The following is a 12997-nucleotide window of genomic DNA, read 5'->3' as shown; positions in this document are numbered from 1 at the left end:
ATACACAGTGATTTAGAAATCACTTAACAATCTTAACTTACATTACACAAAAACGTATCATGAAGTCCCTTTTTTGCAATACCAAAGCACTGCATGTCAATTTACTACACCATGCAACCAATTGCTGGGATGTTACTGACGTCACGTCCGGTTCACGTCCCGATCATTAAATATGTGTGGTGGTCAAGCTAGCTCTGTTTTCAATGGGTACTAGACGCTATTTAGCCTTTCCTAAATAAAAAATGCCCTATGCTTGTGTTGTTTTCAGCTGTGCGAATTGTTCAAATCACGAAAAGAATAAAACATTTTTCAGACTTCCTAGAGAGATAATTAAAAAAGGAGGAAGAGTGCAAGATTTTACGAAACAACAAGAAAAGCAGCACAGACTCTTCCAGTCCAAGGGAGCAGAATCAAGAATGCATTAGTTTGCAGTGATCAGTTTGTTTGATATGATTTTAACATTTATTTCCTAATAAGGATTATCTTGATATTATTTGTATTTCTTAAACACATGTTTGCTACGAGTGTTTTGAAAAGTACCAACTCGGCGAGTCTAAATAAAAGAAAGCAAATGTCAGCAAAACCTAAAAGAGTTACGGTAAGGTTTTACCAAAGGGAGCAATCATAAATGAAGCTTTCAGCACATACACAACGTTAACATCAGTTATATTTTGATAAAGACGGGGGAAAACACGCTACTCGAAAACACCGCGTGCAACAGCAACAAACATCAGTAGATGCAAAGTTAACTAATGAAATGCAACTTTACCTAAGCAAAAACAATGCATATTTCTCTAGGAGAGTCTTGATACCAATTTCCTTGATGCAGCCACACACAAGGTTGGTTACCTCCATGCAAGTTTTTATCTGTTTTGATGTGTAGAATGGCTTCCGAGCACAAAAGTTCGATATGTCTGAGAACGCGACTGACGTATAATTCTTGATATTACTTAACAAATGTTTTTTTGAGGATCTATTTCAATGCATAATTAGATTTTTTGCTCGTATCTGCTTTTTGCAGGAATATTTAACCCTCTTTTGTACTCAGATAGTTTGCGCGCTGCTTGCTGTACAACAGCCATCTTCGCTTCATTGACCACCACCGGTTTTCACTTTTGGGAAGAAGGCACGTGTTGGAATACAAGCAATTGGTTCAACACAGACATCAGTTTTGTAAAAACTTGATCGCTTAATTGTACATACACTAACCAGGTGTATACGCTCTATAAAAAGCAACAGGTGAGTTTATATATCTGCAACAATAATGGAAAGAGTGAGACCGAGAGTGTAATGAGGATTTAACAGAGGAAGAGATGGAGGCCTTCCAGGAGTAGAGGCCAATGAAGAGGAAGACAAGAAGAGAAACAAATTTATAGGCAAACCTAATCTGAACCTTGTAGGTCTGTGGCTAAATGCAAGCTTCACCTATACAAGAATGGATTTGTCATTTCCAAGATGTCTTATTAATAAGGACATTGCCTGTGACGTCAACAAGATTCTCTGGCCAGATCCAACGAGACGAAGACACAATTTCTAATTTTTACTGTATTTTTGTCATGTGTGTTTAGTTTGTTTTACAGTATTTTACTATGTGTTTCTGATTTTTCTACTAACAGTAAAGTGACATGATTTGATACAGTGTATGCTGTAGTATGAATCTTCGCGTCAACATTTTGCGCATCTAGAGAAATAAATTACATTTTCTTCAGTCTTCAACACTGGTCTTGTGAAGTTACTGAATAGTTGTACTTCCTCTGTGTACCTAGTTTATACAGTAGTAGCCCACTCTAATCACTGTGAAGAAGAAGTAATAGAAGTGTTTTGGGTTTATCACTGCACAGTTTAACACGTTCAAACAGAATAAAGTCATTTGAAACTTTTGTGTTTCATATGGCAACAAAATGTTTTTGTTTTTTTCATAAAGAAGTGTGTAGTTTTTACAATAGTTTTATTTTGCAAAATATGTAAGGTGTTGGGTACGTGGTTGTTCTAATTGTGTGTAGTGTTTTGTAAAAGCGAGCCATTATCAATATTGTGCTTTGGCAATTCCAAAAAAACTGTAAGGATAATAGCACATCATAGTAGCAAGACAATATTATCACGGCATACTATGTCATGTGTGGTCGAGACTAAGATGATTTGGCTGAGATTAAAAAATATACCTCAGACAGATGTTCATTCCGAGATTTTCCACAGGAGATAGGACAACGTCTTCCACACTCTTCTCTTGCTCTGTAAAACAATTGAAGGAGATAAAAGAAAATACATAAAAGCTTTCTTCATGGACAGCAAAAGTGACGCTAAGTCTATAATGAGGGTGTCCAAAGTGCAAGCTGGGGGCCATTTGTGGTTTTTATTGTCCTGCAGAACATTGTAAAAGTAAAATTAAAAAGTCAAAATTTGGACAAAAAACTAAAAATGGCGTAATGTAACAAGAAATAGTTGATATTAATGATTTGCTTTGTCAACTGCAATTTAACACAAAGATGACAGAAGTTTGTCTTTAAATTTAGTTTTTTTTCTTCATGAAAAAATGTTGAATCCTTTGATTTTTTCAGTGTACGGCCCTGGCTGGAAAAAAGGTTTGGACACCCCTGGTCTACATAATCTTACAAGATCTTCAGCTGTCAGTCAAAGTGACTGTGGCTTTCCCCGCCGCCATTTTGACACAATTAAGCAGGGTGTGCTGGGAAGAATAGAAAGAGTAAGTAAGCAGCGTGAGAAAGATCTTTATCCCGTGACTTAATTTGGAGTCCAAACGTTCCCCTTCAGTGAGATAAGACAGCAAAGCACATCATCGGTCCCGCCGACCGCTTTCATTTAGCACCGCTAACTTGCAGCAGCCATAAAAACATATTAGTTTCTTTGCAGTTACAGCTGTAATTGTGCGGAGAGAAAACGTCGAGGAAGGGCAATAACCGCGCAAGTACTGACAGTTGGTTTTGACAAATGCCTCTATTGCTTCCTGGCTGTGGGGGAAGGGAACAATAGTATTATTATTATGACTCTAAACTGCTGCTTCTCACTCTTAGTGTAGCGTCGGTAAGAAAAACACCCGCTCTATAAAAGATACAGCTACGCGTCCTAATTGAAACTTCAGTAATGACAATTATTGTTCCATTTAGTTATTGCTGCATTTTGTTGTTTTCCTCAAAACTCTCGCATTGTATTTAAACCGTTTTGTTACTAATACTAAGACAGCATGGACAAGGACATACTGATTGGACAGACTACAATATCGGAGAATTGTACCAGATAACTTAGTAGATGAGCCTGGGTCAATCCAGCAGACGTCACGGATAAAAAAGATGTTGGCTCACACCACCACTTCTACAGTCCCTGACAAAAGTCTTGTCACTTATCCGTTTTGTCGAAACAACAGCTTCTAACCTGACTTTTAATGAATCCATTGGTTTTAGAAATGGCTCATATGAAAGCTAAAGCCCTCCCAAATTATGTTTAATATAGTGAAATAAATTTGCCTCACTGAAGAAAAAATATATAATTTAATGAACACAGAAAGGGCAGATTTTGGCAAGACAAATGTTTTGTCGCCCACAGAGAGTAATGTGAAAATTGAACAAATACTTTACTTAAAATTTAAAAATATATTGCATAATATTGTGAGAGACATATTTATTATCTTGTATAACTTCCATGAGCATGAAGGACTGCATCTATGCGGTTCGACAATGATTTGTACAATTAATTGATTAAGTCAACAGGAATAGCAAAGAAAGCAGTCTTACATGCCTCTAAGTGTTCATCAAGATTATTTGGTTTCATCTTCCATGCTTCTTCTTTCATTGCACACCAGACATGCTACATGATCTTCATGTCTGGTGACTGGTCTGGCCAGTCCTGGAGCACTTTGATATTCTTGGCCTTGAGGAACTTTGATGTAGAGATGAACGTTTGCAATGGCGCACCATTCTGCTGCAGAATTTGACCACTTTTATGATTGGCAATGTAAGAGGTAGCTGATATTTTAGGCTATTGACATTGCCTTCTACAAATTTCACCTGCAATATTTGTGGCGGATATGACGTAATTCAACTGAAGATTCATCTGAGAAATCCACATTCTGCCACTTTTCCAGCTTACATCCTTTTAGCAGGCCTTGGCAAATGCCACACACTTTTTTTTTTGCATTTAGGTTTCTTTGCAATGATTAGACCTTGGAGGCCATTTCAAGACGTAATTCTACAAACTGGTCTTGTTGACACAGGGATTTGAGTTGACCAGGCCTGTTGCAGCTCTGCTGCAGGGGCTGGCCTTGGATTTTTGAGCCAACAAATGGTAGTTGTCGAGTTGTCTGCCGGATCTGGGCTTGCCAAAAACATCTCCAGTCTCTTCAAATATTTTTCTTATTCCTTGTACTTGACACTGAGACACATTGAAGGTGTCAGTGGTTTTCAGCCTCTTGATAATGAACACTTTGGTCTTAGGGTGAATCTAATGCATGTTGTCAGAGGCCAAGTTGCAGTTAATGTGAAGGTCTGGTGTGCTGGGGTTCACACTAATTGATCGATCAAGTAGTGATTACAGGTGAGGCTGTAATTTAGGATTGGGTGCATCACATGACAAGGCGACTGTCACGGCTGGTTACACCAGGCCGTACCTTTATGTTGCGTTTTGTTAGTGTTCTTCTGTGTTTTGTGTTAGTTCCTGTCCTGTGCTTTTATTTTGGCAGGCTCTTCCGGTTTTGTTGGTGTTTTCCCCTGGCTGCTTCACTTCTGTCCTGGAGCATTTCCCCTCACCTGTTTTCTGTTTGCAAGACTATTTAAGTTGATCCTTTTCCCTACCTTCGTTGTCAGGACATTGTTATCGATTCTCTATTCACTGGGGACCATAGACGATCCTTTTGATGCTGAGCGCAAGTAGACTTGTACTTTGTGGACGATGTCTGCCCCACATTTCCTGTAAGTGTTTTGCATTTTGTTTTGTTTTTGGCATATCCTGTCCGGTCAAAGCACTTCCCCGTTGCTCTTGCTTTTTGTTTGTTTTATCAATAAATAATCAATTTTTTTACTGCATACTGCTACCTCGTTCGTCTGCATCCTAAAATCACAACAACCTCTTGCGTCTTCCACAACGCATTGTTTATCAACGCTTGACAGCGACAAGACTTTTGTCCTAACAAAAACTGACTCAGTGGGCTTTGCCAAGCTGTGAACGTTAGAATGCTTTCCAGAATTTTCGTTTGGCATCAAAATCTTATTTTAAAAGCTGGTGAGATCGAAATTAGCCATTTTGTAAAAAAAAATAAAATAAGATTATTAGACATATAGTTGAGGGGCACTTAAGGTCAACTTGTACTCAAACGACAAGATTTTTGTTAGGGACTGTATACACAAGCTACAGGTGCTGGCAGAGTTGAATGATGGCCAACTATTACTGGAACTTTGCTAAGAAGTGAGACATCTACTGTATGTGCAGGCCTTTTACACGGCACAGTATTTGTGTGGTAGCAATGTGCATGCAGAAGGCCATTTAAATAGGTACCAGTCGTGCAGTAACCCAACAATATAGAACCTTCACTGTGGCATAAGAGAAACAATGAACTAGCCTATGTGTACAGGCAGACCCTGGCTATAACCCTAACTAATTGGCTTTCCTGGCAGGTGAGTTTAATCACCAATCCGGGGCAAGTGTTTAGAGTTAGCGCTCCAACAGGAAGTGGGAAACAAGCGAGGAGGAAGCACTTACACAGAAACCAACACAAACACCGTAAAATAATAACACAGGGCAAACACCCATGGGGGATCATGACAATATAGTTATTTCATTAAAGTTACTGTACAAAATCAATGTGTGCTGGCTGGTTCACTAATACTTTAGAACTCTAAAGTATGAGATTTGGGTTCACTGTGGCGAAAACAGGGATACTATCTTCTTCATTCTGAGCCAGTGTAGTAGTCACATGATTTTGAAGGTGTCAATTCAAGGTAAGATTATTACATATTGTGACTTTACAGGAACAACTCATCCGTCATATACTGTAATTAACAACATATGAGGTGACCAGCGTCTGGAAATCAACATAATTGAAACATTTCAGTGTGGGCATGTGCTATTTGAACAAGAAGCCATTCAAGTGTGTGCGTTGTTTCGGAAGAGTACTATTAGGATAAAAAGCTGCTCTCGTCTTTGTGTGCAGGCTACATGAATTTCATGAGTGGGCCGCCTTCATCAGCGAGGCGCGTGAAGGCTGAGGAGACAGAGCGCTGATGTGACAGAGGTTAATGCTTGCCAAATGAGTCTGCTCTCGCCGCACAATGAGAGCACTCTCAAGAAGGTCCGAGGCTTCAGGTGACGTCTGTCCAACCCACGCACGCACGCACACACGCACGCACGCACACACGCACGCACGCACGCACACACGCACGCACACAGCGTGTGGCAGAATTCAACAAAAGCCCAGTTGGCTTTTGATCTCCACAAAGGTTATTTGACAGGATTGATTAGAAGTGCAGGATCTAAGCTTGAGTGTGTGTGGGTGTGTGCGTGTGCGAGCGTGGACCGATCCGCACAGCAAAGAGCCTTCATCACTCCACTAAAGCGATAAAGAGGGGAGATGAAGGCCATTGTTAACACCACCATGAAAAAGGTAGCGACCGCGGGACTTCTTGCAAGTTACTAAGAAGATATTTGATCTGTTCCTGACATCTTTATCTATCAGTAAACCTGTAGGTGATAAAAATAATCTATTGTCATTCCAAAAAAAACTTTTTTCATCAAGCGGTGTGGCTTCATAGCTTACCAAAGTCGTTGTAAAACATTTTGATAGATTTTTGAGCACAGTGTGTAATGTTCTATATTTTCAATGGAACATATAAAATGTTGGTGTTTACTTGAGTCATATTGCCATGATAGTGCAGGCTACACTTATCTCTAATGTTTGACTGCCATTGGTCACACTTATTACATCATGTACCAAATAAAATAGCTACGAGGTGGGAAAGCTCAACCAAACTTATTCCTTACATTAGCTGCACCGGGTTATAAGGTGCACTGTCGAGTTTTGTGGGGAAAAAAAGGATTTAAAGTGCGCTTTATAATCCGGAAAATATGGTAGTAGCATGTTGAAGCCATTTTAACATTTCACATTTTCTATAAAAAATGTTTTTCAAATGTTAATAATACACTATGTATAAAATAGTCAGCATGCTATAACAATTGCTCTTTCAAAATGTTGCTTTGATATTTTTGCTTAGTATTCCTACAACACACATTTTAGGGTCTTGTGCTTATGTTTTATAGGCATGTGAAATGTCCACGGAAATCAGCTTTTTTTTTTTAAACAATTTTTTTTCGCATCAAAAATATCACTACAGTGTTTTTTTTACATGATCAATATCAATAAAAATACAATCTTATCAAAAAAATTTGGAACGCTCGCCTTAGCCTTAGGTATTCGCTGTTCCTCTTGCCTCAATGCCGCACTGAGTTACAGGAAGGGGAGACTAGTTAGCCAACAATCTAGCTACCAGCTTGTCTCCGCCGTTCGCTCTCCGAGCCACAATGTTCCTAATGAAGTGTCCACAACAAATCGCACGTGTTAAAAAAAAAAAAAAAGTTCTTCACTTTTCCTCTGGTGGTCTATATCATGAATTTAATTTGTGCAAATTGCAGGAGGGGGGAAAAAATAAGCACGAAACGTGCAATTAGCACCTCAACGCCAATGGGAAATGTTACAGTTTGTATGCACGCTGAAGCTGAAGATGCACTAATTAGCGGTGGATGTGTTTAGGCTGTCCGTGATTAGGTTGTTTAGCCCAGCGGCAACCAAACACCAACCTGCTGACAGCCCTCACTTGTTTAATATGCTAATGCAACATGTTCTAACCCGGGGTGCAATAAAACGAAGTGAAGATCAACCCATTTTCATGTAAGGAAAGAGGTATGACAACCTGATTTTTACTAAATAGTTCTTCCAACTATGATTCTCTAACTGCTGAACCTTTATGTGTCATTGCTTTTTCTTTCTGAACCCGACAATTAGTATAATCTTTAAGGGGACTAGAGTTCCTCAAAAGGTGTCTTCTTATCACACAGCAACAGCCAGTTGAGAGCAGAGTTCACATTGGTGTCTCAAGAACATAAAGTCTGGTTTACTTTGCTGAGCCACTGGATGCCCTTTGGCAGCATTTCTTATATGTGACTTGTTGAGGAGAGAGCCCAGCATGTTTGCTGCTTCACACTGACCTTTGTGCTGAGGCGGAGGAAAGACGCACTCTGCAGAAGATTTGGACAGATGGACCACAGCCTTCTCCACAAGGTCAGCTAGCACTGCGCACAAAGACACAGACTTAAAGCCAACGAGTCACACGACATCAACGCAAAGGCAACACAACAATCTTAGATGCAATTACACATCAGATTACACGCAGCTTGGGCCCCTGGTGAGTTATTTTGCAGTTATACAAAAAGCACAGACTAGCCAACGTGGGATTCTTTATTCCACGATTCCACAAAATAAGTGTTATGCACAATGTTTGTCCGCACTATAACCAAGACGGTATACCAAGACCGGTGCAAACTTTTGTGGAAAAATAAATCCTACAAAAAACAAAAACTGAGGTAACCAGTGTAATTACCTTTTTTTACTTAGATCAGGTGTGTCAAACATTTTTGTTTCATCAAGGTTTTGATACATTTTGTGCATTATAGCTGTCAAAAAACCAATGTGGGTCAATGTATGCTAATCTACCTGAATAAAACCTCCTCTTATTGGATGGATGGGTGGATGGATGGATAGATTCTCATCTTCAAGGGAAATTAGCAATATGTTATAGTTGACAAAGCAAATCAGTATAGGATGTATTATATCTCAATAATATTGAATATAATTTATTTCTCCAATATGCACAGGACCAATAAAGAAATGAGCTGTGGGCTGAAAAAGGCCTCCCGTGCAGCACCAACTCATGAGAACTGTGATTGAAAAATAAACAAATCACTTAATACAAAACACACATGGGTATGGTCTTACAGCTGTGCAGCAAGTACAAACACATGGTCTGATCTACTAAAATCCAAATACCACAAGCTAAACAGCGTCTACATACAAAACATTGTGTGTATTATTATTATTAGGGGCGGCGTGGCGAAGTTGGTAGAGTGGCCGTGCCAGCAATCGGAGGGTTGCTGGTTACTGGGGTTCAATCCCCACCTTCTACCATCCTAGTCACGTCCGTTGTGTCCTTGGGCAAGACACTTCACCCTTGCTCCTGATGGCTGCTGGTTAGCGCCTTGCATGGCAGCTCCCGCCGCGAATGTGTGTGTGAATGGGTGAATGTGGAAATACTGTCAAAGCGCTTTGAGTACCTTGAAGGTAGAAAAGCGCTATACAAGTATAACCTATTTATCATTTATTTATTTATCATTAGTGGGTGTGTTGCATGTGATCTACTAAAACAGCATGTTCAATTGATAACTGGTGCAGACCACCCTATTTAAATGAGTTTTTTGCATGTACAATGTAGCTTTCACCGAGGGGACACTCATTTACTGTACATTCATGTTATCATGCTCCTACCTGTGGTGTTCTGTATATGTTTTGAAACATGTAGCAGACCATTATGTACACTGTAAAAACTTGTGTAGAGGTATAGTTAATTTAACTTAATTTTGTGAACTTTTTGTAAATCACATACAGTACATTAGATAGGCAGAGAGTGAGGATATGAACTAAAACAGGTAATAGTATTTTTTGCTTGACCTTCTTTTTGTGATTTTTCAGATCAACGGCCAGCTTTGTCATCAACGCTTTGAATGGCAGCTAATAGACCTTGTAGAAAGATTTAAAGATAAGAAATATTTATATAATCTGAATATTTAATCGAAAGTTGCGGGGGCGGGGTTGAGGTGCAGGCAGCAAACCTCTTCCTCTTCGAGCTTTTCTGGATGAAATTAAATTCTTTTTTCCAATCATTTTGGAACTTGCAAGCGTATTTCTTCTTCTTACTCGTCGTCGCCATGTCTCTTCTTCGTTCTTCTATTGTGCACTGAGCTCCAAAAGCCGTAGATGTTATTGTAGCGTCCCGGAAGAGTTAGTACTGCAAGGGGTTCTGGGTATTTGTTCTGTTGTGTTCATGTTGTGTTACGGTGCGGATGTTCTCCCGAAATGTGTTTGTCATTCTTGTTTGGTGTGGGTTGACAGTGTGGCGCATATTAGTAACAGTGTTAAAGTTGTTTATATACGGCCACCGCCAGTGTGACATGTATGGCTGTTGACCAAGTATGCCTTGCGTTATTATTAAACTAGTTAAAAGATCATACAACGAGTCAGCATGTCTTGACATTTTGCGTAAAGACCATTGTTAAACCCTTCCAACGCTATATTATTATGTGACTCGGCCGGTACGCTGTTTTTATGGAGGAAAAGCGGACGCCTGGACAGCATGCGGCTGTTAAGGGGTGAAGGTGTCAGGTGAGAGAGGACGCTAAAGGCAGTGCCTTTAAGGCACGGCCCCAATATTGTTGTCCGGGTGGAAATCGGGAGAAATTTGGGAGAATGGTTGCCCCGGGAGATTTTCGGGAGGGGCACTGAAATTCGTGAGTCTCCCGGGAAAATCGGGAGGGTTGGCAAGTATGAATATACTTTTAATTAGGTCTGGTGTAATTAATTTGCTGCCTTTTTTCATGTTTATTAAAACAAATTTTTTTAGATCTTCAACTTATCACCAATTTAATTATACAAAGTTTTATGAAATTAAAAACCAGAAAGTTATCAAAACTTGTAAAAATTGATTGGAAAGGTAAAAAAATGTTTAAGTTGCATCAAAGTAAAAATTTTTACAGGGCATCACTCTTTATGGGGATTTTAGAAGCAGTCCTGCAGTGCACATGCAATGGAATCCACTTTTTTAGCGTGCTGAAGGTGCACCCTGGGAGATGTTGGCATTAACTGCATGGCACATGCGCTGGAATGTCCCAGACGCAAGAAAATGCATATTGCAAAAAGTTGTAACAAAATGTATCGATTTAATTTGTTTATAATTAGCCCTTTAAATCAAGATTTAAAAAATCACATTGCTTAGACAATATGTTGAATATTTTTATTCTTGACTGTCCATATATGTTGACAATCACACGTTGGACAGAGCTGCATCGCAATCGCCTCCTTTCTCACAGCTATTTTTGCGCAACTGCCGGTTTGCACGTCATTTCTAGACATACTATATAGATACAAAACAGCCGCCGCAAAACAGTTTTAGTCTCAATAAACCACACTGTGTGTGCTAAATAGTTATATTTACATTTTCTCCTCACAGTATTGTGGCCGTTCTGATAATCAGCATATATTCTGCATATTCATGAAGACAGACAGGCTAAATGTATTGCGCTCCTTATTTTTCTCACTTAAAGAGACGCAATCCTCTGCACATACGTTTAGTAGATCAGCATTGCATGAGCTATCAAATTTGCACGTGTTTTACAACATGCAAACCTTTAGTAGATCAGTTCCACATTCAACTGAAATGTCCTGGCTCCACTTTTAGCATGCATCTGTTCAAATAAGGGCCTGCATTTAAATAAAAAAAGACTTCAAAATATACATTTGGTACTGACTCTTGTTATGTTTCCTGACTCTCCATATGGCTACACTTCCCTAACTCACAAGATTTAAAAACAACTACAATATTAACTGTCAAACCCAAAGTTTGAATTAAACTCTGCATATGTTCAAGTAAGTCATCGGCTATGGCAGGGGTGTCAAACTCAAATACAGAGTGGGCCAAAATTTTAAACTGAACAAAGCCGCAGTCCAAGGTTGAACAAATTAACCTTTTAATAGGGACCCAAACAAGTTTTGCATTGAATATTGAAGAAGCAAGGTTTATATAACTTTATAGTGACATGCAAAATCGAGTTTCAAATATTAATAATAATAATGAAAAAATATCAATGGCATATCAAATAAAATTTAAATAAAAATTGAATGCCTCTTTTCTATTTGCAGCCTTCTGAGGTAAATATCAAAATAAACTTTTTCCACAGGCTAATAATACATTTGAAAATAAAATAACAATAATGAATTAATCAAACATTCAAGCCTTGAAGTAGCAAGAGAAAGTGCATGAATAAAACGTTTGCTACACTGATTTGCTTTAACACTGAATATGGAACAAGCAACGCTTATATAACTTAATAGTGCAAAATCAACTTTCAAAAAACAAACGAAAAAACATCAATGGTATATTAAATAAAATAAAAAATAAAAATTGAATGCCTCTTTTCTAATTGCAGCCTTCTGAGGTAAATATCAACATTAACTTTTTCCACAAGCTAATAAATTTGAAAATAAAATAACAACAAATAAATCAACCATTCAGGACTTTTTACTGCTCAGTTTACGACACACTGATCTAATCTGGTGTGCCCAAGCCAGATACCTGGCATCTTTTCTTGGATGCTAGTTCATTAATGTCGGGGCATGGAGAGCAATTGAGCAGTTTGGGTGCGGAGCTGAGGCATTATGTCAGGGATGAATTGTGGAAACTGTGCTGCGCCAACAGCATCATACTTTGACTTCAGAGTGTCATCACACTGGAGTTCAATCAGATCCATTTAGAGGTTAGTTGGTGCTTTTTCCACATCAACTGTGAAGGGATTACTAAGCAGTTCAAATCTACATTTCTGACCATCAAAGTCGCCAAATCGCTGGCTAAACTCAGCGCAGAGTACACTGAGTTTTTCAGCAAACTGTGCGCACACGGCTGTGGAGATCTGCGTTTTTATGGTTTGGCAGCAGGGGAAATGGCCAAGGTTTCCTTAGGCAGCTGATTCTCCCACAGGCAGAGTTTTGTTTTAAAAGCTCTCACTGACGAGTACATATCTGTGATGATGCGGCCCCGCCCCTGTAGCTGCAGGTTCAGCGCATCAAGATGGTTTGAGATGTCACACAGAAAGGCCAGCTCACACAGAAACTTTTGCTCCCGGAGCTCTGCTGTGTCCTTCCCTTTGCTTTGAGGTGGGCGGGGTTGGGGCG

The 12997-nt window shown here is 39.3% G+C and overlaps 1 protein-coding gene across 2 annotated transcripts in view; it reads right to left on the bottom strand.

Moving 5' to 3' along the window:
- Window positions 1-12997, bottom strand: part of tbc1d32 (TBC1 domain family, member 32) — a 104573-nt gene that overhangs the window by 22741 nt on the left and 68835 nt on the right. For both annotated transcript variants that reach the window (XM_062044865.1, XM_062044866.1), the window contains exons 28-29: window positions 8209-8292; window positions 2163-2232 (exon numbers count right to left, since the gene is read on the bottom strand). In XM_062044865.1, coding sequence (XP_061900849.1) covers window positions 2163-2232; window positions 8209-8292 — 154 coding nt within the window. The remainder of the gene's footprint in view (window positions 1-2162; window positions 2233-8208; window positions 8293-12997) is intronic.

Source organism: Entelurus aequoreus, linkage group LG04 (genome assembly GCF_033978785.1).
Source record: "Entelurus aequoreus isolate RoL-2023_Sb linkage group LG04, RoL_Eaeq_v1.1, whole genome shotgun sequence".
NCBI lineage: Eukaryota > Metazoa > Chordata > Actinopteri > Syngnathiformes > Syngnathidae > Entelurus > Entelurus aequoreus.
The sequence above is the reverse complement of the archived record's forward strand: the minus strand, read 5'-3'. Positions and strand labels throughout refer to the sequence as shown.